Below are 25,055 nucleotides of genomic sequence, written 5' to 3'. Positions count from 1 at the left end.
TTAGCTAAACACGCAATACAAGAAAATGGGAACCAGAGAACTGCAGATGACAAAGTATAATGCAAAATTAGAGGAGATTTAGAGGACAGCAAGCATAATTAAGGCTCTGAAATAGTAAAGACAGTGAACTGCTACCATAAAAAAGATGAGTAAGAGGGGATGTGATTCAAAGACAGAACATACTGAATATTCAGGAGTCACTGTTCTCTCTTTCTCATAATACTGGACCAAATGAATTTCAATTTAAAAACGGTAGGAAATTCAAAACTGCAGTGAAAGAAGATTCCTTTCACATCACCCATATAAATAAGTGAAACTATGAATCTATCAAGATTCAAAAATAGTTTTAGACCTTTATGGACCTCCAAATTAATATCACACTGAGATATGAAGTTCTTCACTATTCAGACTAGTCATTAGCATAGGATCCACTGTCCTGTTCCTGAATACTTGGTAAGGGAATTTTTGCACCTTCTGAAGTGCCTCTTACGTCCTATTCCCAGAGACAGATTGGGGGCTGGATGGATCTCAGGCTAATCCAGTCTATTTTGATGAGACCTATGTCTTCCCAAAACAAACTATCTGTGATTGCTGGCAAGACAGGAGATGCTAAGAAGAAATCCTGTCACTCAACTCTCAGTCTCAAGTCCACGTTTAAAACCAAAAGTATTTAATTATATATCTGTGCTGTAACTTTGCATCAGCCAGTGCAGGCTTTTAGCAAATAAGGCCCATTATGGGCGATGGTTCCAGCACTTAAGTACAAGATTCAAGCAAAATAAATCTAACTCCCATTAGTTCAAGTAAAAACAAAAGACTGTCTACACATTAAATTTATGAGTAGAAGTGAGACAGAAAAGATTATTCACTTTTTAAAAAAATCATGCATTTGCTAAAAAACACCCTCACACAGAGAGAAAGAAGAGAGGGTTTTTTGAAATCCCCAATTTTTCCTTTTAGAAAACTTCAGTGTTTTCATTTCCTGCTCATTAACACTCTTAATCACGTACCATGTAAATAATACAATTTTTGTGATTAGGTACTATTTTGAATTTCTGGTACTGGGCAGAACACCTAATTTCAGCAATAATTCACCATCCAGATGTGATTAGAATATAATTCTTATGGAGCTATATATACACTTCCTATATATATGGTACATAGTAATAAGTCTTTCTAAAGATTGGATTAAAAAGGATTGAAACAGCCTTAAAGTGTGGTTTAGAAATAAATTTCTGCCACTGTAAAGCTTTTTGAATTGCAAGGCTAGGCAAGACAGTAAAGAGTGGTCACTTGAGCAGTTACTGGCATACATTCCTCACACACCACTGAATTTATACTTTCATATCCTCATTCTGAACCCATAAGAACAAAAACAACAACACTTGCCTTATTAAGGTAAGATATTATAGGGACATGCAGTATTTTACCAGACATATCTGGTAAACATAGCTAAACATATCATCCAACATGGCTTGGCTAACAAACACCTCTGAAATCCACTCTTGCAGGGTTAGTGGGAAGGAAGAGAGGAGGGCTGTCTAGTCTTCAACACATTAAGATTACATAATAAATTGTATCATGAAACCCAACATAGAAACAAGTTTTTGAGGTACTCTTCCATTCTAATTTTTTAAAAACCTTTGGAATTAGGAAAAGGAATGTACACTATTGCTGACCTCCTCAGATGTGTTCAGAGTGGGCTGAGTAAGGGCCATAAACAACTAAACACGCTTTTTATTTTGTAAATCTCGTTATTGGACAAACCCAAAACTTTTTTGCCATTTTTGAATGCCTCTGCTTCCCCCTGGTGTTGCTTCTCTGCAGCTTCACACACGAAACGAACACAAGAGGAATCCAGCAAAATCTGCCACAGCGTCCATGTGTAGGAGAAGTTATGCATGAACGAGAGGATTCGCTTCCAGATGTGGTTCTCAGCTCCATAAATGTTCTCATGTAAGCAACTGTGGCTCAGTGCTAATATGCTAATACCAGAAAAACTGTCAAATGCATCTCAAGGTGAACCCGATTTACATAAAGATTGGAAAAACATGACCCAAGAAAGCTGCAGGTGGAAGCAACTCCTTACGGGCAGAAGCAATGCCAAATCCACAATTCACACCCAAAAGATGGTGCCCCATTATGAAATCTGGAAGTACTTGAAAAGAAAGCAAAGTGTATAATTCATTGTATGCAAAAAAACCTAGAGAGAAACAATCTGTATTTTGTAATATGAATTAACAATTCTGGCCTTGTCTACAACTGAAGACTGTGAGCAGAAGGCATCACTGCAATACATCCCAGGGGACTGCAAACTGAATAGATAGAAATCGCAAGCAGACAAGTTTTTATCACCATGGGCTTCTAGAGATTCCAGAGAAAGGAAGTATTTAATACTTCCAAAACCATTTCTGACACCTCTGTGGTGCCTATCAATTTGACACAAGAATCCTGGAGATCATTCAACAAGAGACCAGCCTAGTTTTGCCTCACACATAAAAGAAATAAGCAAAAAAAATTGGCAGGAAGGTATAGAAGAGCACACACCAAAGTAGCTGTTCGACTTCCAGTATGTAAACTCTTTATAATACAGTAATCTAATTACATGAACACAGAGAAGCTAAACATTTGTGTTCAGCAGATGCACAGCAGCATGGTACACCAATACTCAAACCCCAAACCATTTAGGTAAGTTTACACAGTAAACAGTAATTAATCCATAGCAGAAACTAACACAGGACTTGGCAAAAGCCAATAATCTGAATTAATGACGGAAATGGTTAATTTCAAATTTAAGTTCTCTTGTGGCTGTACTACTGGTTGGAAATTAATGCCTGTAACACTTCATGGGAACAAAACCAGTGGAGTTCTGAACAAGAAGTATCTGTATTAAGTATAATTAAAATGAAGTATAATAAAAATTATGAGAAGCTATACACAGGGAAATTAGATTATTATTGCATTGCATATTCTAAAAAAGCATTGTTGTGCACTTCATTATACATATGCAGAAAGGGAGAGTCAAAATTGAGATGTGACTCAGAGACTTCCAACCATGCATCTGTTGTGTAGTTGTACTAAAATTTGAGTATGGCCCTTCCAATATTCTGCAAAACGATTTCCTGACAATTATACAAAATCAGATTAAGTGATTACAGACCAAAGTATAATTCCACTTCTTGCCAAATCTCTATTGTACCTACAAGAAGTGCAATACCTGTCTTGAGAATGTTGCTGAGCTGTCATTGTTGTGAAAACACTTGTGCATTTGTCACATTCCTTATTCTCTTCCTTTGGCATCAAACACTGTCCCTTGCTGGAGATGAAAGAAACTGCAGGCAGTTCATGGTACATAGCATGGCTCAGTAACAACACAATGGTCATATCAGGGGAACTTCCTCCAGTTATAACAAGCACAGAAGTCACACACATAGAATGATATCTTTATCTTATCAATACCCAGAAGAATGATTGTGAACATTTTTTCCCAAGCTCATCACTCTGAAAACTTCAGGTTTAAGAAGTTTGAAGTGGGCTACACAAAATGGATTTCCTCCAAAGATCAGATTCTTCAAGTTACTTCTCCCTCTTCAGTGGTCATCTTTCTTCTTTTTTTGTCCACCTTTTGACTATCATTCTCATAAAGCTGCTACCCTTTGACTGGAATGCAGCACAGATCATTTTAATACCAACTAAGTAGCTGAGGACTTTGACAAGACAGGGACCATGACATGTGATTACCTAGATACAATGGGGGGGTATTTCTTTTGTTTTGGTGGTTTGTCATAGGATTTTTATTAATCTCTTTATACTTGAAGACTTAATGCAACTTATGCTTATAAAAATATTTCACAAGCATTAAGGGAATGAAAGAAGAAAGTATTTAAGTAGGTATATTCCTCCAAAATATATATATTCTTCCAAAAGCAGTTTCTGCAGAGGCTACATAATCATTAGAAGTGAAAAGTAAATGCATTTACTGAACTGCTGTTATACTGTATCAGCTGGAGGGGAGAAAGGTTAATACAGGCCATTTGTTGTGCATCCCTTTTGCCTTTGCTGGTACACCTGTAAGACTTCAGGAGGTTTGTTTAAAGCACACAGTGTGAAGAAGAAGAAAATAAATATACCCTCCCAACAGAGCCCAGCTTTTAATTTAGGAACACACTGTAAGAGGGAAGTTATTTTGTGCATTTATGACAGCATAAACAAGAATAAAATTTAATATTTATTAGAATTTCTTCCAGTAACAGCATTCAACATCTTAACAAAGCAAGTTGTGAAGTCTTAAAAAAATCTAGGATTACAAAAAAAGTTAAAATAAGTTGTTTCTTATATTTAATGGCAACAAACAGGGAACCTTCTATTTAAAAACAAACTTGTCATATAAACAGCATTATTTTAAGAAAATGTGATTAAGATGATATGTAATTTTCAGAATGGACACACAATGTACGAATATCAATCAGAATGAAACAGAGGGGTGGAACACACTATCCCCTTAAAATCTCAAAACAGGCTGTTTGAAGAAAGGGGAGGGAGGAGGATCTTTCTAGTGAAATAACTTAGAAGATACCACACAATGGACAAAAACAAGAGTACAGAAGACATTAAGTGACACCCTCATTACAACACCCCCTCAACTCTGGTTATACAGTAAAGTTAGTAAAGTGCATCTTTAAAGACTTGTCTAGTGAAATAGCTTTTCCAAATATAAAACACAACACGTGCAGTAACAGTTAAATCATAGTGTAAGTTTTCAGAAACTAATTTTTAACCTTTCATTCACTCAAGAAGAAAAGTTTTAACTGCAGTAGTGTTCACATTATTCTTCGATGCATCCTCATGTGCTTTTGTTACTTGGCAAATCTTTAAATAGGGAGCATGGCAAAATGATGCAGTTTAAGCAAGTGCTTCTCTCAATTCAGAACAATTCTTCAATGGCAGAATGGCCACATGCAGCACAACCATGTCAAATTTTGGGAAGCTTTGGTGCACTAATGATGGGGTTGGTCTCCTGTAAATACCTCCGTCCTGCACTCTTGTAATCGTAGGTGCAAGTGTGAGTCTCTGCATAGCGGTGTGTTGCACAGAAGTTGTTTCCACATCTGAAGAATCAAGAATATTACAAGTTACAAGCTTTTAGAAGCTTTTAATGCTCTGACATGCTGGGAGCCATTTTGCTTAATCATGTCTTAGATGACAGAGCTGTTTGAATTGTTACTCCTTGACTGGTAACATTAACTGGTGGGGTACACAGAATGACATTTTTCACACAATGTTTTAGTTTTGACCCAACAGTCTCTTCAGGTGGGAAGCTAAGCAAGATCAGTGCTTCAGGAATCAGCTAGTAAGGAGTCAAATATACTTATAAATTAAGAATTATGAGCTTTGTTTTGCTTTCTTTCTTTTTTAAGGACCTCACACAATATTAGTTGGTAGAATTCAGAGGACAAAACCATGGGCAGTAATTCCCTCAGGTGAAATCCATAGAAGGCATTTCAATTCAAAACCACTACATCACTCAGACAATCAAGACAGATGTTTTCAGCTCAATTCTCTCTGGCATAAACTCAAATTAGCCATTTAAGATTAATAAATACAGATTTAGTCAGCTGTTAGGACATCAGACAAACTACAGGGAACATAACTTCCTGGAGGACTTTAATAGGGTTCATCTACCCAATATCAGTTGCAATTTTGATGAGTTAAGACCAGGATTTTTGCTTCAAACTCGACAGTTCTGCAGCTAAGAGTCTTACCAGGAGAAAAGCGTACTTTGGATGTTGTATACTATAATCCCCTATTTATTTATCTATCTAGGTTCATAATTAACTCTGCAGCTGTTCCTGAGGCTTTGTGTGCCTGGAAATAAATTTGCTTTTCTTTGGTTCTTGATCCCATAGTCACAACTTCTCTCATATGACTGTATTCTTTATTTGGTTTACCCTGCTTTCTAGTAAAAGGTCCTATGGTTGCTCCTTTTGAAATCAAAATAAATGCTATTCTTGGAGATGAGCCATTACCCCCTTCATTTTTAGCCTTAAGCAAGCTGCTTAGTTACTTTTAGAAGAGCTTGCAGCTACTTGCTTATCAGGAAAGTGAGCAGTGTCCAAAAGTGTTTCAAAATCAGAGACTGAAGAGTCAGTAAGGAGATAATTCCTCACCCTGAAATTCTCTATACAATTCCCCAGTGGCAGAAGTTCTTTTTCATTTTGCTGTTGTTGGCATGAACCAAGATCAACTCCAAATGCAGCCCACATAGTGCAGCAGTTCCCAACACTGACTAGCCCATAGGAAAGAATACTAAGAAAAAAATACCTTGTGGGGAAAAAATACTTTGAAAACTAAGATTAACAGAGAGAGCTGTTTTTTTTTTCCTGTGGTTTTTGTTGTTGTTGAGTTTTTTTGTCAGTTTGGAGGTTAGTTTTCTTCGTCTGGGGATTTTTTGTTCTTTTTTTTATAGTTTCCCAAGACTACAACCAAGCACCAGGTCTCACAGTGTTGTCTAGAAGTAAGGATTTGGGGGACCAGCACTCTGGTGTTCTGTGCTTGAGATGCTCTAAAAGCTCAAAGGTAACTGAAGTCTTGCAAAAAGCAGAGCACACATCAAAAATTTGTTGAATACAGATTTGTATAAATTCACAAACTGTGAAGACGTGCTGCAATAGGGAGAAATCAGAGGGACATTTCAGAGAAACTATACCAAGCCTGCTTTTTCCTCAAGTTGGTAAAGGTATCATTATTGATGAGAAACTTTGCAGAATGTGTATCTGTAACAAGTTCTTCTCCCACCAGTAAAAAGTGTCATTGTTTTTTGTTATCTTGTTCATTTCCTGGTATCTTCCATTCTGTTACCTTCTATTTCTTGACCTTCCTGGAAGAACATACACCTCAAGAGCAGAAGAGGGGCAACATTCCTGAGTTCTAATTCCTGCAGTTTTGCTGAACTGAGAATTGCAACTTTTTTGAAGATCGCCTTTCGATTTGCTATGCTTAAGGAATACAATGCAGGAAAGAAAACTTTTTGGTTAACTCAGCTATCAATTTGAAGTAACAGCTGGTTATATACTCAGCCTACCTGCACTCATAGCTGGTTGCCAATCCAGTTTTCTTGCCACAAAGAAAGCAGTGCTTTGAAATTTTCTTTTTTGCTTGAATTAAGCCATTCACAGGTGGAAGATGGGTTGCTTCACCTGCTTTCAGAAGTAGAAAGACAGCAAAGACATTTTAACTTATTGACAAACAAGTTAAATGTTATCTTTTGAAATGAAGATTTATTTTGCATTTCTTAGGATACTTCAAGTGGGAACCCCAAAGTCTAAAAGGAGAGGAGAAAAATAAACCCTGAAAGCCAAAACAGGAAACACACTTCAGGCCTATGAACACCCCTGGAAGAAGCATCACAATTTGCAGAACTGTTATTCTGAACAGCCCTTAAAAGTTCACGTAAGCAAGAAGTTACAGAACAAATCAAGAAACACATCTGTTAATGGTCTTCCCAGGTGTAAAATGAACAGAATGTCACTTGGAAAGCACTGTGCACAATGACTTTACAAAGAATCAACTGGGCACTCCAGTACCTAGCATCCAATATATTCAGTATACTAGTTTGCCAAATAAGTACTGCAACATTTTAAAATATTGCTGGTACTCCATAATTGCAAGAAAAGTATAGTATTAGACTACAGGCCTCTACTTAGTCATATGGTTATATTAGGCACTTTGCAGATGTTTGTAAAATTTCTACACTTAAAAATTTACTTTATTTTTACTTTTTGCCATGTAATTCTTGGCTCTTGTTTTATTAACTGGAGATCATATAAAGAAAAGGCTTCTCCTTTCTTATTCTCCTCCCTTCTTTCTGTGGAATTAAGTTCATTCTCCACAACTTGCTTAAGCATATTTCCCACATCTGGATCAGTAAAATGAGCAATGCAGCCTCTCAAAAATTCTTTCAGTGTTTCTACTGCTATATTGGCAGGATGTTCCCAAAAAGTTCTCCAGAATTCTCAAGTATTTTTTGTCCAGCACGCCTTTAATCCCAACAGTCATTTCTAAGTTGAATGCAGCAGACTACACTCAATAGTAGCACCAGGCAGTCACTACACATGACAGCCATCACTACCAACCATTCCCACCCCATTCCTATTTAGCAATGAAATTTTCAGGCAACATTTGTCCACGCTAACAATTTCTTCATCTAAAAGCACACAATTTCAGAAGCATTGGCTAGCCCAGTTTGTGAAAGAGACAGAGCTTGAGGACAGCTGGCCCTGTGGACCTACTTGGACAGAAAGAACAATACACCTGCCTTCACATTTACATCCCTACAGCAACTACAGTGAAAAGTGATCTGTCCTCTGGCCAGTTATAACAGATCATTACCACATCTCTGTCAAGAGCCTGCAGGATATGACCACACTAACTCATATCTGGCATCTTTTGGAAAATACACTTTTGTTCAACACAAGATTCACCAGAGGAGTGTCTTCTTCACAGTCCTATCCGAAGTGACTCAGGCATTAGCAGGCTTCCCCATATGCAGACAAGGCTCTCAGGTAGCACCTCTGGAGCAGCAAAGGACAGACCTGTTTACTAACTGACTGCCAAGTCCAAGCTGCACCCACAGCTGTGAAACAACAGCACAACCCACTGTTTTAGCAGCTTTTGCTCCAACATTACAATTGCGTATTTTTTTCTGTTGTAGCTGCTATTTGCACATCTATTGTCTAGCTCATTTTCTACACCTGGATCTGCAATACATACCCACCTCTTCCTAAGGTCATACAGAAAGAAAAGCAAAATTGCTAACTGCAAGTCAAGGATACATAGAAGAAAAACTAAATGTGCTGAAAATTCTTAGCTCATTTCTTAAGAGCTTTAAAAGCATTAATTTAGACAATTCGTTTTCTCCCAGTAGAATTAATCACATAAGCAGTTAATATCTATGCATAACACATTCTGTTTCAGTAGATGTCAAACATTAAGCACTCCACAGTTACCAAGGCTAGGGTGGAAAGAATGACAAGCACAAAAACCAGTAAAATTTCTGCACTATATCAGTGTTCTGCAGCATCCATGCCCTTATTGCTTCCTCCCCACTTTTTCTGTACTAAAGACAATGCTACTGATAAATTTGGCTCTGATTTTAATAGACTCAGAAGTATTCAGAGAACTGATAATTTGGAAACTTTAGCACAGAAGCTCCCATTTAGATCTATAGATGATGTGCAGGATTCACTAAGTATTAAAAAGGAAGAATTGCAGTTATGGTCCATCTAAGATCTGGATCCCATCTGCTTGTTTAAGAATTGCTTAAAATATTAAAAGACTAACCAAACTATAGAAGCATAATACAGCAAGGACTCCAGAAGCCAAATGCCTCAAAAAGATAAATTATTTTTGTCCTCTATATGTGTGATGTATCAGAAAAGATTAAAGAGTCATTTTTAATTATTATATGTTACTTACCTACTCTTTTCCCTACAGCTGCCATACTTCCATTCATTCCAAGCCCATGCGCAGACTAAAAAAAAAAATTTCCACAAGGAGATTACTAGCAGATGGAAATTAAATGGGAAAGTAGGTAGTGTGCTATCAGCTTATTTGATATCAATGTTTTATCAATCTACCCACGAAGAGTCCAAGACAACTTCTGCACACATAGTTACAATTCTGTAACATAAAGCCTTACCCTCAATGGCTGTTTAATAAATGTCCCCACACTTCAAAATACACTAAAACAATGAAGTACATTAGAGAGCAGAAGCTTGGCACGTATGTGCCAGTCACTGGGCACACTTTGGAATAAATGACAGTTAGTGAGCAGTAGAAGCCAGATGATGCTTCTAACACATGCACACTCATAAATCTGTCACTACGCAGTAACTCATAATTTCAGTTGTGAACTGAATAACTGCTTTAATCTTAATGAAAAATTACTTCTAGGACCTGTTTAGACAAACAGGCTGTTTAGATACCATAAGCCATTCAGAAAACAGTTTAAGACACTCAGGGATTTAAATACACCTCCCACAGTTCATCTGCCTCTCCTGACAAGACACAAATACACACACAGTAGTTTTGTAACATCAGTATCACAAAAACAGGAAAACATTGGTTTCTTTGGACAAGTGCTTACTCACTAGAATATATTCAGCAGCTTCGTTTGGAGGAGCAGTTTTCCTAAAGCTTTCTTCCTGAAAATGCTGCAGGCTTGTAGGTAGTGCAATACCAGAAGTCCGAAAGCTGTCAGTCCCACAGGAACTCTGTAAACTTTCCCTGTTTGTGCTTCGGGCCAGCGAAGCCAGAAATCCTAAGTTACTTACAGAACTCGCAGGTTCTTTGGATGCCTTGCTAGCCACATCTGTGATGTCCCTAGTCTCTGCTTTAGAAATTACATCAGGTCTTTTGCCAAGTGACTCTACTTTCACACTACAAAATCTAGTGGTCCTAGGAAAAGAGGAGTCTGCTATACTACGTACTTCCAATGATCGAAGCATATTTGGGGAGGCTGCAGATCTCAAGTTACCAGCCTCAAAGCACCTGGGCTGTGCTTGTGGTTTCAGGGCACTGTGATGTGCCACTTGCGCTGAATACCGCAGGGGAGACAAAAGCAGATTCTTCTGAGGACTTAATTCACGAGTACTGAGAAGACCAGTCTCCATTGCTGCAGTGCTCAGCACTTTGCCAACAGGTTTCCTATGCTGCTCTACAATCTTAGGATCTTTGTCTCCATCAGGCAGTTCAAGCTCTGGGTTCACCTTTCCTATGTCATATATCTCACTACACTGTTCAGCAGTGCTTCCTTCTGTTAAAAAAGCATAACCATCTGGTTCAGGTAGATGTTCTTCTTCTCTTCCATATAGTTCCACATTCGTTAGATTTGGAAACAAAACAGCATCCTCCTCACTCGCTGAGGTTGGATTTTCAGGTGCTTTTTCTGAATTTGCAGACAGGGATGAAACAGGAGTCAGAATACTGTTTGTAGGCAGCTTTGCATTTTCTAGTTCAACACGAGATATTTTCGGTGGTAACCTGATGCTATTGACTGGCTGAGACCAAGAGCTGCTCTGCCAAGTGTCATCTTCCTTAAGGAAGTGATTAGCAGTGGCTGGCATTGTTCTACCAGCAGTGGCCAAAGTAGCCAGTGCTGAAAGTGCGTTTTGGGGAGATTCTGACTGATGCAAATGCCCGGGAGGAGGTAGGCACGACTGTCCAATGTGGGGCAGCACTCTGAGGAAGCGGTGACGGGCAGCAGCCACCGAGCCACTCGATGGTCGAGGAGTCATGGGAGGCCGAGGCTTCACCTTGACAGTTTTCTTAGGCTATTAAAAAAAAAAAAAAAGCCCAAGCAAAATAAAAAATCACAGATAAAACAACAATTAGTATTTGAATTCCAGTTGCACTCAAAAGACCTGACTGAAAATATATTCTGAGGAATTCAGACACTGTAAGCCATTCTTTCTACTCCCTCATATGTTACTAGCCATTCAAGACTTCACCCCAACATCTGAGTAATAAAATCAAAGATTATAATCAGGAAATATTTTCATTGAATAGGTGATATATCAGAGAAACAGAAAAAGGAAACCAGAATGCCATGAAAATTATCCAGAGGAGCTTCAGGTCTCAAACAGAACAAAAAATGTAAGGAAGTATAATCTCTTCATTTTACATCTAGGTAACCTAGTCACATGTGAGCACCAGTTTAATGCTTTATTTTCAAGATAATATCATTCCCATATTTCACTTTATAGGCTTTTCAGTTACAGTATATCTAAAGAAATTTCATTTTAAGAGAAAGGACTTTTACCAGAGCAGTACTGCAAAACAATGCTACTTAAAGTATTAGAAGAAAAAAAACCCACAAAACCCACCCACCTACCCCAAAAATGTACCCTTGCAAATAAATCCAGGACTAGTAATCAATTCTTTGAATGAAGGCAGGTAGGTCCAAGGAATGCCAATACCCCTCAGCAAAATGTTTACACAATAGTATTTACATAAGCAATAGCTGAGAAATCATCTACCCATGATAACTTGACTTCTCAATATGGCAGAGTATCTGATCAACTTTTAAGAAAAGGCAGCAAAAGGAAAGACCACGCCATTTTATGACAGAAAAATTGAAATCACAATTTCACCTTTTTACTCAGATTCATGTTCTCCATCTTTGCCTTGAGCAGTTTCATTTTGTTCATAGTAATTGAATTCTCAATAATCTGTTGGCCAGAAGGTGATGCCTCTGTCTCATCTTCATCATCAGCATATAAATTATAAACTGAACCACCACTGAAAATAAAAGAAAGTTTGTATTCACCCTCTAATGAAGTAATTTAATTACATTTTCAATGTAGAGTATTCTCACAACTAGGAAGTCATATCCGTAGTTGATCTGTTGACAAAACATTATGTAAAACTGTATGCAAAGATATTTCAAATCCATTTATCCACATAAGCATCCCTTATCAGGGCAAAGTCGCTGACATGTCGCTGAAATCTGTACACAGCCACGCTTCTGGGAAGTTGTTATAGCATATACAGTTGGTTCACACTCACTATATATTTTCCCCACAGAGGGGATATCCAGTTCCACAAATGTCTCCTGAAGACATGGCCAAAGCTGTTAAGTGTGTGACTCAGACAACAAGCTGATCAGTTTTCCAATTAACCAGACACTGGCATGGAAGGAAAAGTCCAAATTTCTATCCATCCTGAGGGGTGTTCTCACCATAAATGGAAATGGAGGGGTCACCCATGTGGATGTGATATTCTATTTCTCCTTTTCAAAATAAAAAAAAAAAAGAAAAAAAAAGAAAAAAAAAGATCAGTTTAGGTTTCCAAAGATTCCAAAGAGTCTCACATTTGGAAAAAAAAGTAAATAGATTAGAATTGCTAGTCCCAAGACAAAATACTTTAAGTCAGCAATCACTGGAAGTTTATAGCATGACATTTCCTTCTTCCATTCCGCATTTTAACAGAATGCTAAACCTCAAGGTTTTAAAAATAAGCATCTAACTTGTTTTTCCTATGAAGCAATGAAGGATTGATCAGTAACACATTCAACATTTGACAGTGAAATGAAAGAACCATTATGACTGTCCAATTCATTACAAACTGATTTTCAGCATTTTCAACACTGTAGGTAGTGTATAGCACTGAAATGCTATAATTAACAAAGTTTTAGTTCTTCCATTACATTGTCAGCATCTAGAAATCATGACAATCAGGCAATTCCCCTAATTCCCCTGTATTCATACATATGTCTTAGTAGATTTAGCTTAAGTTTCTACTCTCTGAAAGAGATCAAGGAAGAACTAAAAGTCATGTGGAAGTCAGTACCAAAAAGAAAATATCACTAATTAGAGCTGCATCTTACCTGATTCTTAGAAACATTCTTGCTGCCTTTAGAGCCAGCATTTTTTGCACTGACTCTCCAAATCCAGTTCCTAAAATGTAACAAAGTTCCAAAGGCATTTTGGAATGGAGAGACAGTGAGACACTGGGAGATGGTGTGAAGAGCAAGAAAGCAGCAAATTCAAACCAAAAGTCAGCAAAATAGACCAGACATTTCTTACCAAAACTTGAGCAATTCCGTATGGGAACAGTCAGCATATATACTACATATACATATTTCTCCTGGTAAAAACCCAACACTAAAAAATAATTTCAAAAATTTATCTTTACAAAGATTTACATCATCAATTCAAAAGAATTTGCTGAATGTCCCTTCCTGCTAGGTAAGGACAGAAAGCAAAGTGGTATGTCTCATGTTTGGTTGGTTTTTGATTTTTTTAATGCAAAAATAATTGTTATCTTTTTGTTCCATTTTCTGACAAACTGGGGCCAAAAACACACACCAAAAAAAAAAAAGGCGACAAAAGGATTTTTTGTTTGCTTTAATGTGATTTTAAAAGTTGGACAGGGAGTTTTGATATTAATGATATTTTCAGCCCATTTTACAATGAGTAAATTTTATATTTACTTTGTCCATAGGTGTCAATATTCCTGAGCTCTTCCTTGTAAAATGCATGTTTCATAAATTATTAGCTTGCTGAAACCCTTTTGGCACCAGTGTCTGCCAGTTCTCCACCACAGCTTCAATGCTCTTCCAACCCAGAGACAATGATCACTGAATGCATTTATACTTTTGTCAAGTTTTATCCAGTAACTTAAGCACATATAAAATAAAATTATCTGGAGAACTATAAAAAGCAAGACCAAAACCAATGTCTCATTCCTAAATTCCAGTTGAATTCTGCTCCAGGTATCAGCAACATGAAAAAGGATGATAAACAACACATGCTTCAAAATGCTTAGTCACCAATATACCCACACATATGAACATACCTGTCAGTATGGAAAACCAGTAGTTTTCAGTAGTATTCAAAGTGACCCTTTACTCTTACTTGTAAAGATCAAACAAAAAGGTCTGATTTGCTTCCATTCTCTTCTCCCTTTGCTACTTTTTCCATTTCCCACGGTCTCACCCAGCCATGGTAATAAACTCAAGAATTAGGATTTCCTTCCCCTCCAAATTACTATCTGCCTTACTAGAAAAGCTAATAAATGAACTCCTATAGAAAGCACAGAAAAACAGAAACAACTCAAGCTGAATGTTTTCAATTCAGGTGGCTTCCAACCCAACTGGTTCACTTGACCAGCATCAGCACATTTCTTAAACCCAATGTATTTGACTGAATGTGGGAATTCAGCTTCGGTATTTTTTTCCATCAGTGGTTTTTAAGTATGGATGTCTTGTAAAAATTTTTAAGAGTAGTATCACTCAGAACACAAACAATAAAAACCCAGCACAAAGCTCTTGCTTTCCTTTTGCATACAGAAACAAGAATAGTCAATTAAAGAAGCTTGAGCCTTAGCCTTGGAGAAAACACAAGTAGTTCCCAGAAAGGGACTCCTTTCCTCACAGCTGTACAAATATTAAGTTCTTGAGTAGGATAAAAGTACCTACCCAAAAGCTGCAGTATACAAATAGAATGCAATAATTTTTAATAGGTATCCATTTTGATAGTTTTAGGAAAAAGACTACCCAACTGTTTACTACAATTACAATGTAGTAGGTAAAGTGATATACCTGTCCTTCTGATGATAAGATCACTGGATTCTGACAGCAACTGACACAAGCTTGGTACCTCAACAGTAGCTAACCTGAGGCCTAATTACATCCAAAATCTGGCTGTATTGGTAATTACGATTTTCCTGATTAATCATTTAGTCAAGTCACACTCATAGGAAAAAAAAATTATGTGAACAGGGAAGTGTTTACAAAACTAAACAAATGCATTAAGATGTTAGAGAAAGTGCTTAATGGAAGTTTTTAATACCTAATAAAATATTGATTTGACTCTCCTGCAACATGTTCCTTTTCAGAAAGGGCTGGAATGTTGAGAATTGCCTGAAGTATGAAGTCAGTTTTATCTCACTATATTAATGCACACAGTGATAAGAGAACCATCAGCACAACCACTGACCACAAAGCACTACTGTGCTCTCAGACAGTTACAAGAATTTAATAGCCCTTAGGGAGTAATTCTTTCAATATGCCAGATACTCTTCTGATAAAACCAGCAAATACAGCTGAAAATTACACAGCAACCCACTCTTGAAGAATAATACAAAGATTAAAATGAACTTTACCTCAAAGATTCAGACAGCGGTGTTAAAGTGCCATCGCCCCGGTCAACCACACGGAAGAAATTCAAGCGATCTCCTTCGCGATACACGAGGAAGGTGACTTGTTTGTTGGACGGCCCTTTCTCCCAGACCTTGTCTCTAGCAGGATCCATGTATTCAGCCATTTCCCTGATAGGATCTTTCACAGGAACTAAAAAGATAAAAAAACCAAAGTAAATCCAAAGTATTACCACTGTTCTTTTGATCACCTCTGAGAGCTCAGCTCAGTTTATAGTAGGAATTCCCAACCTAGAAGATATGTTGAGTTTTTTCCCAGTTTTTCCCAAGAAAATTATAAAGGGAATTTCTTCATTTTCACTCCTATACAGATGATCCATGTAATAACCAAGTTTATCATCTGACTGTAGCAAAGCCTGATTCTTATGACCATATTTTAAAAAATATAATGATATTCTAGGATAATTTTTTTCTTGAAGTGAAGAATTGCTGATTTTATGACTTGATGATTCTGTACATACAAATATACTTAATTTAAGAGTAAACAAAGTGCACTTGATATGCTAAGAGAAGATAGGAAAAAAAATCCCCCCAGTTTTGTTAAGTATTTTTCCAATTAATTTGGAACTGAAGTCTCATTGTCCAAAATGCTTACCTAAGAGAATGCTTACCTAAGCTCTTTACAGTTATAAGACATTGTATGAAAACCACAATCTTTAACTTTCTTAACACCTACCTCTTCTGGTGTTAACAGGTCCACCTCGCATAGCCAGAACCAACTTCAGAGTGCAGCCTTCTGAAATGCTATAATTAACAACAAATAAATTATTATAGCATTTTCTGTTGTTCATGCTAACAATTATTTAGAAACATTAATTAGAAACATAATTTTATTCTAGACTTACTTATAATCATCCAAACAATAGTCATCCTTCAGTTCCATATTATTCCAAATTAAGTGCTGCTGAGAGACAGGAATACCTAAACAAAAGAAACAAACAAATTACTTAAGGCTTGGCAAGAAGACTTCTGGGGAGATTTGATTTTTGAAGAGTGTGGGGCTGATTGACTGAAACTGGATCACAGGAGAAAGAAGAGAAGAAGCAGGACAAGGACAGGCACTTGAGCAGTCTTCAGCCATGACATCCAACCTCCATATAGTTATTAAAACCAAAAATTTTCAGAAGGCTCTAGCTCACCTCACAGACAAAGTTCAACCTTTTGGCTCAGCACAGCATGTAGAAGTGTTCAACTGCTTCAGGCTTACTGAATACCTGCTTTTTCCAGTCATCAGATAAGGGAGGTTTTTTCCTGTTATCTGAACTTCAGAACTTTATGTCTACTGACGGGAAAAACAGGATAAAACTCTACCTATAAAACTGCTGAATAATTTAATCATAGACTGGTATTCTGTATTACTCACAGTACAGACATAATCACATTAAAGTGACTGGTGCCAGCTCTATTACAGCGGTGAGAAGTGCAAATCTGTTCTTATCCCTGCTTGGTTTGGGACTTCAAAGTTGGCATGTACAGTTTAGTACCACAGCAGTTAATTAAACTTCATCCTACAAACACTTTTCTTTTGTATTGGGTGCTTTTTCAAGCCATCAAAATGCTATTTCTAATATCCAGTAATATTCACTTTCAACTCAAGTTCTGGGATGATTTGGCTATTTTTGTTAAAAGAAAATAAGCATACTGAGTATTTGTTCTTATTAAAAATCTGTGTTCTATACAAATAGAATCCAAATTCTACACAATTTTTGCCTGCATAGTCAATTCAGTTAGATACAGATGTAATACACATTAAAGATAATAAGCAAAAGCTGGTACAATTTGAGGTCTTCACACATTTTTACTGGAATGCTATCACATTCCGAATTTTGGATAGAATAAAAATGAACACAGTTACAAAAGGATGGGACATCTCAGACCACCAAAAAAACCCCAAAAAACCTTGAAAAAATAAAAACAACAAAAAAAAAACAACCAAAAAAACCAAACCAAAACAAAACAAAAAAAAACAACAAAAAAACCCAACCAAAAATCTTCCCTCCAGCATCACAAGGAAGTTGTTCAATTTGTCTAGTGAAACTCAGGTAATTAAGATCTCACTGTGCATTCATGACAAATGTTAATTAAAATCTATATCTGTAAACATCAAGAACTACTTTTTCAAGAGGACCTAAACACTATTTCTCATACTAAGAGACAAAATCTATAAATGTATTTTCCGAAAGGCTACATTAAAACAATCTTATCCAATATTGTTATTCATTACATGTTCAGATACTGAAAGGAAATGTAAGTGGCAGTGATACACAGTAAGACTTCCCTAAATACATCTGGCAGGAGGGGAACACAAAGCTCAGAGTCTTTCAGATAGTTCCCAAAAACATTTAAGCTTTTGAAGGCTTGTGAGAATGCTCAGCAAGCTGTGGCAGGGATCAGAAAAGTAGTCCCTTGCTAGGCAGAGGAAGGGCACAAAGCTCCCAATACCCATCAATGGCAAGGAAGAAGAGGGGATCAAAGTCCAATTAACAGGCAAGTAGGAGACACCCCTGTGCAGAAGGGGGAGTGCACTTTGGAGGAACTGTCATTGTTTTTCTTTAGGCTTTACAGAAGATGACAATTTCCTCTTCTCACCACCGCTCATATCCATATCTTCCCTGTTCTGACCAACCAAGACAACTTTACTCCCCCTGACTGCATATAACAGGAATCTTATACCCTCTGAAGTCCACAGGACATTTGTAAGAAGAATATGTTCATACAGTAGACAAACATAACTGCTACTACACTGCTGGCTATTTAGTAGCTGGTTATTGGTTATGTTTCAAGTCAGCAGTGTAAGCAAAAGAACAAGCTGGCACTAGCCAGTGAGTCTCCATTAAAGTTTTTTGTGTTGTTTTGCACTCTTCTGATTACAAACAATCTGATTACTGTCTGCATTTGTTATGGTTTCAGCAGTCTCCAAGGAGCAATTTCCAATTACTTTGATAAACTGAGAGAGCATTTGTTAAAAAGGCTGGCTTGCAGCTGGCAGTCCTAGAGTGAAACATGGTTTTGCTCATTCAACAATGACAATGTATTTTTGATGAAATGAACAGATGAAAAGAGGATACTCTGCTGTAATTAGAAACAGACACATCTTTATTACTTATTCCCTTTTATACTGCTTTCTTAGAATTCTGTATTTATACACTGAAGAAATAGTATGTGCTTTACAGCTTCAGAGGCAGCAAGATATTCATCACCCTTTTCTGGATCATAGTAAGGATTTCTTGAGGAGACATTTGCACATGAGATCATCATGTACAACTGCCAACAATAATGAGAACTGTGAGATACCCATCCACTATACCCTCTCCCTAAGCTGCACATGATGGTATCACTGGCCTGCCCCAAATCATACTGAGAAGTAAGCAAGGTAATAAGCTACATCTCAATGCTCAAATGGAAATGAGTTGGCCAGCTGATGCTACAGGAGACAGAAGAGTCTGCAGACTACCTACTGAAATGGCTGCAGGTGCACTGACAATGTGACCTACTAAAACAGGGGAAGGAGAGGAGAGAAGCAGCTACCTTATCCTGTCTCTGAATCAGCATATCACATACAGCCTTAGGCTTCCCTCCCTTACTCTTCTTTTTGGCTAAGTAGGTTCACCACAGAAACTGATATTGTCAAGTTTGACACAGGAAAAAAAATCCCTGAGAATTTCAGAAAAAAACCCCTTGATTTTATGTTGTGGGTATAAAGTTCCTATGTTTAAAAATGCCACGTATATTTCACCATCAAAATTCAAACTGCACTTATCTTTCATTCAATGTTGAAATTGATGAAGCCTCTGTTTATAGAGAGGCTGGGCTGACAGTCTTATTTCCTCCACAAACTGGCTACATTAGTAAGAGATGCAAAAGCCCACAACTTGCAGTGGCAAAACCATTTTCCTAATTGTTAAACCCCTCAGCATTAACTTGAATGACAGTAACTATGGCAGCATAAACAGAGTCAGTACTGACCTACTCTTTGTCGAAGGGACTGACTAAGAACAGACTAAAGACAGCAAATCACCAGTACTGAATACAGGCCAACAAAATTTCCTGACAAAGGTAACCTTACTTTACAGCTTCCAGGTGCTGCTCTGGGCAGCCATCCACTATGAGCAGTCTTGCACTCACAGAAATGTTTCCCCAGCTCAGACAAGGCACAAGCTTAAAAATGCTTCATGAACTTCTCTATCAGCACAGTAAACAGGCAAATCATAAAGCAAAGAGAAGATGTAGGGGAAAAGTAGCAAACAGAAAAACGCAGAATTGGTTCTGTTAAAAATTCATGACACTTGTGCAATCCACTTACTCCAGTCCTGGCAGAAGCACAGCTATTTTCTCTAATGCAAATAGTGACAAATGTCATTATGACATACTCTGAATTCACAGAATATTGAAAGAAATTACAACATCCATATGAAGTCTGCTTGACATTCTTCTAGTTCCTTTTATTTAACATGAAGCTGCTGTACACAGGCAGCAAAATAATGACAGCAAAAAGACCAAAGAAAAATAACTCATATGATGAACTGAATACACATGTACACAATAAAATTACTGCTGCATCTGTTGTTCCCTGTTGAACACAAGGGAACACCTACTGAACACTGAAATCAAGGTGTGCTCTGAAAGCTAGTTCTCTTTTCCCCCTTTACAATAATACAAGAAAAAGAGAGCATCTAAATTTTCATCTAACAAGGTCAATGTTTCAACGTACATAGATCATAAAATTCATAAAATTCAGTTGCAAGTACTCACCTAACAAACCATGACCAAGTTGTTTTTCATTTTAAAGCTAACTACATAAATGAATGCCTTAACACTCCATACTAAAAAATTCAAATTAATTCCTGCAAGCTAACAACAATAATACCACCACTACCGTTACCAAATCTAAAGTCCACCTCCTCCCTTGAAACTCCTATCCTATCTTTCCCAACAAATATGCTTACAGGTATTATCTATGGTTCTTTAACAGATTAATTAACCACTACTACAAATATGCTACCTGAATGCTCTGTCTATAAAACACTGTAATAATTGGTGTTTCTGAATGAATACTAAACTCTGCCCAGTCCAGCAGCTACAAGGACTTGTGCAATGGAGAAAGCAAAGAGAACTCAGTTTAAAAACCCCATTACTTCCTCTTTCAATGAAACGTTGATTTTTTCAAGAACTACCCATGTTAAAGCTCAGTCTTTCGTGCCACCTTGAAAGTCAGAGATACCATCCTCTCCATGTCCATCAACACTGATTAACAAGTAAAACCAATTGAGTAGGTAGCACTGCTAGCAGCACTGTGTGTGTATTCCAGCTTTTATGCCACCAGCACAGACAAAGGGAGCTATTTCTTCCTAGGTGAACCTTTTTAAAGGGCTCAGTCAGTGAATCTGAGACTAGGAGTGATTTACCCCTGGGCTCCAAAGCCAGCACTGTAACAAATCTTCTGCTTACTTCACACAGGACATATTTGAGGACAAATACCTGGATCTGATATGCTATAACACAATCACACATCACATCAGATATGTTATAATCACATATCACACACATCAGATATGCTATAACTTCAATTTAAGAGTAGAAGACTTGCACTGAAATTTCAGATGCGTTAGAACCCGTAAATTTTATGTATATTCTTTACTGACTAAAACCACTGAAAACACAGAGCTCTTTCTTAGTAAGGTACCAATGTCTAGTACAGCTGTCTAAACAAAGCCTTTCCATATCAGATCACTAGCAGGCATCAAGAATGACAAACCGTATCTGAAGCAGACAAAATTCCTAACATGCCATCTATATTATGCTTTTTTTATTACAGTGAAGACAGTCTACATCTACTGATTTTCTAGCTGTTGACAAAGATAATTTTGTCTTGTTTTGATTTTATTATTAACCTCTTACAATTAAAGGTATTGGTAATATTTCAACAATTTGTTAACTTCTGACACAATTCTAGATTTTTTTCTGGAAGCTTTCAGGTCTCAGCTCATTTTTTCAAAATGTCTCTTTTTTTTTTTCTTCCTTAAATACTATCATCCCCAACATCTGAATGTAGAAAATATGCATAACTAGGGACCTCATGTAGTCTTTCAGCACTGTAGGAGGCATTCTCTGACCAGAAGTGCAGCTTAAATAAGAGAGATTCACATCCCACGAAAGCTGAGACAATACAATAATAAAAAGTGAAAACCAGCAACAGAAACAGGAACAGATGTAAGCTTTCTCCTTCCCATGCTAAGTTACAACAAAATTACTTCTGAATTTTTGTTCCACCTGGGTGATTTACTGCTCGAACTTGCACACTATAATAGGAACTTTGTCACTGAAAAATTGTTAATTATTATTTTACATGCAATAGCAACCCCAAATGCAACATAAAATGAATTTGTCATAGTGTATCTGTTTCATCCAGATGTAACTGATCAATTTGTTTTCACTCTGCCTTCCACAAATCGTTAATCAGGACAGTACAAATATTTTAACTCTACTATGAAGTATCAAAGTATTTCAAACTGACTGCTGACTATTCCATGATAAGCACCAGTGAACTCATCTTCCATGTTTAATGAAATTTACTTATTATTAATTCTATACAGCAGGCAGCCAAGCCATAATTACTTTACCATCCTATGAACTACAACATGCAAACAAAATTCCAGATAAGCATGATTATAACTTCATTACTGAGCTGTTCTTCTATTAAGAAATGAGAATAGTTTTGTAAGCTGTAGGTATAACTGAGTATGGCTATTCACAGTCTCATATTTAGGATTACAAGGAATTCAAATCTCTCTTCCTCACATATCCCAGTGATCTCTTAAAGCACCACTGATACTGCCCAGATAGCCTGCCTTCTTCTGTTCTCTACTGTCCATGCTACCTTTTAATTCACTGTTAGTCAGCGTTCTACCCCTGTCTCCCACACCTATATTCAATTATAGCTAGGAAAACCCCTTTCCTTTTCTTGTTTCACCTCGAGCCTCCAGGAGCATCCTGAGACATTCTCTGACTTGTGATTAATTACAGCTTTGTCCACAGCAAACAAAAGGCCACCCCCAGAGCTGCACTGCTCTACCTACACGGATGTAAGATCCGGTCATCTGCACAGTGCAGCTTCTGCTGTGTGCATCCTACCAGTAAACAGTCCCCTCTGTTGCTGCAATGCTTGTGTGTTTTAACACTTGTGCCAGCTTTCTGGGTTTTTTTCCATGCACCAGAGCAGATTTCCATAGGAGGAGGAGAGGATCTTAGATTCCTGTCAACAGTATTATATTACATCTCCCAGAGGATGGGTTCCACACAGACAGAAGGATGAAAAACACATACAGCTGTACTAAGGAAGGAGAGGATCCCTTTTCTTAAAATTAGCAACTCTGATACTCTCAGCTTCTACAGCTGTGCAGTTCTTTAACGCCTCCAAAGTGAAAAAGAAGATAAGAGGATACAATACTTAAGACTATGAATACATAAATATTTCAAATCACATTCTCTCATGCAAGGTCATCCTCACCATAGAGGAAAAGAGGTAAGAGGGACTAACCTACACTTATTCTTCTTGCATAAGCATCAGGACTGGCCTCATAATTTAAAGGAGATTTTCACTTTGAAAAATGTGTCAAGTTTATCACTTTAAGACAAAGCATTGCTCAGCCAGATGTCTACCAGCAAAAGATCACTCACCTAAACAAAATTCAAATAAGTAACTTAAAGCTGCCTTTGGGATTTGCCTGCACTGCAGTTGCTCTTGTGACTGCAGTATCATAAAAAAACCATAAACTGACTAACCTGATCAGCAACAAACATAGCAGCAAATCTAAAGTATGCTCAGTTAAAATATACATATATTGCATGGCTCAAATTTATAACCTTGCTAGTTAACAAACAACCTGGGTCAGAGAATCCACAGACTTTTTACAATTAACCTTAATAATTGTACATAAAAAAACCCCCAACCAACCCACCAGAAGAGCAAACATACTAACTGCAATGAAACCTAAGCCATGAACTTATAGAAAACAGAAAGAACAGAAAAACAACTCAACTTCAATTAAACCTAAGCACCTAGTTTTTATACATATTGCTACACATGACATTTAAGTTTTCTGATTTGATTTTAGCGGTTATGCTTTTTAAAACAGGACTTCTTCTAAAGTGATAAAGTTTACACTGAAATAAGAGAGAATAGTACCTTCCAGTCTTTGAATTTTAGCTTTCACAGAAATAACTGTTTCAAAGGGGGAAACTCGCAGTTCAAAGCAGGTTCCTGTAAGCGTTTCAATGAAGAGCTCCATAGTTTCATAGAAAGGAAGTTTGTAGTGAAATGGTCCCATATTATCTTTATTAAAAAAAGGAGGCTCTTTCTTGTTGGCCATTAGAACGGATTTACAACTTCCTTGTAAGAAGATCTGTCAGGAAACTACATTCCACTTCTAGCCAAGGCAGCTTTGAAGACACGTGTAGTGCATTGCTGTTCATCTTTAGGATTTTTCACCTATAAAGCAAACAAATATAGTTCTGACAACATCTAAACGTAACTGCTAAAGAGAATTTAAATTCATTTTGTCTAAAATGGACGTTAAGAAACATGAAGTTATTACCTGGGCAAGGCAAGATAACCTCAAATTATATTACCAACGTTCTAGTTTTAGGGCTCTAGTTCCAGCCAGCATTCCAGACGCAACCTACTACCTTTGTTATTTTTGTTTCCACAAGCGACGTGACAACCAGACGCCCAATGCCTCCTGACAAGAGCTGAGCCCTCCGCAGTGTCAGAGCTAGAGCAGAACTCCAGAAAGGCGTAAGAACAGGGACTGCTCCGGCCTTAGGAAAGGCAGTTGGCGGCGGCAGCTCGGCCGTGCCAGCGGCGTCCATCGCCGCAGCGGAGCAGGGGCCGGGCCCCGGCAGCCGAGCGGAGCGCCCGCGAACAAAGGACGGCGAGCAGCTGCCGAGTCCCCGCCGCGCCTCGGGGCGGCCTCGCACCCCGGGCTGGCCGCGGGCCCCGCCACCGCTGCCCCGGCCCCGCTTCCTCCCGGGACGCGCGCCCCGCCGGCGGGGCCGGGCCCGGGGCGCTTCAAGCACGACCCCCTGCCCCGCCGCTGCCGCCGCAGGGTCCCCGCAGCGGCGGCGCTCCAGAGGGCCCGGAACCCGCCGAGCGAAGGTGGGTCTCACCTCATCTGCCACCGCCGGGCCCGCTCGGGGGGAGACACGGTTCCTCTCCCCCCGCGCCGCCCCGCCCGCCGCAGCTGCCGGAGCCGGCCGGGCCCGGCGGGACGCTCGGACCGGGAGCGCAGCCGGAGCCGCCGGGGGCACGACTGGGAGGAGCCGCCCGGCAGCCCCCGCGC

The 25,055-nt window shown here is 38.2% G+C and overlaps 1 protein-coding gene across 5 annotated transcripts; it reads right to left on the bottom strand.

The window, feature by feature from the left end:
• Positions 1–4,215: 4,215 nt before the first annotated feature.
• On the bottom strand, positions 4,216–25,053 carry ZFAND4 (zinc finger AN1-type containing 4). Of its 5 annotated transcripts, none has more exons than XM_077183122.1 (10): positions 24,883–25,053; positions 23,903–24,205; positions 16,563–16,638; positions 16,394–16,461; positions 15,664–15,850; positions 12,150–12,297; positions 10,149–11,330; positions 9,475–9,529; positions 7,082–7,199; positions 4,216–5,108 (listed from the first exon to the last, which is right to left on the bottom strand). In XM_077183122.1, exons 2-10 carry the CDS (start codon positions 24,084–24,086, stop codon positions 4,973–4,975), a joined length of 2,154 nt encoding a protein of 717 aa, XP_077039237.1. In that variant the 5' UTR covers positions 24,087–24,205; positions 24,883–25,053; the 3' UTR covers positions 4,216–4,972. The 5 variants fall into 5 exon arrangements, with proteins under 5 accessions (XP_077039237.1, XP_077039239.1, XP_054492894.2 ...); XM_077183124.1 differs by having other exon boundaries at positions 7,082–7,196; XM_054636919.2 differs by lacking the exon at positions 24,883–25,053 and adding an exon at positions 24,312–24,650.
• Positions 25,054–25,055: the final 2 nt, after the last annotated feature.

The sequence above is a fragment of the Agelaius phoeniceus genome, chromosome 9 (assembly GCF_051311805.1).
Source record: "Agelaius phoeniceus isolate bAgePho1 chromosome 9, bAgePho1.hap1, whole genome shotgun sequence".
In the NCBI taxonomy this organism is placed as follows: Eukaryota; Metazoa; Chordata; class Aves; order Passeriformes; family Icteridae; genus Agelaius; species Agelaius phoeniceus.
The sequence above is the reverse complement of the archived record's forward strand: the minus strand, read 5'-3'. Positions and strand labels throughout refer to the sequence as shown.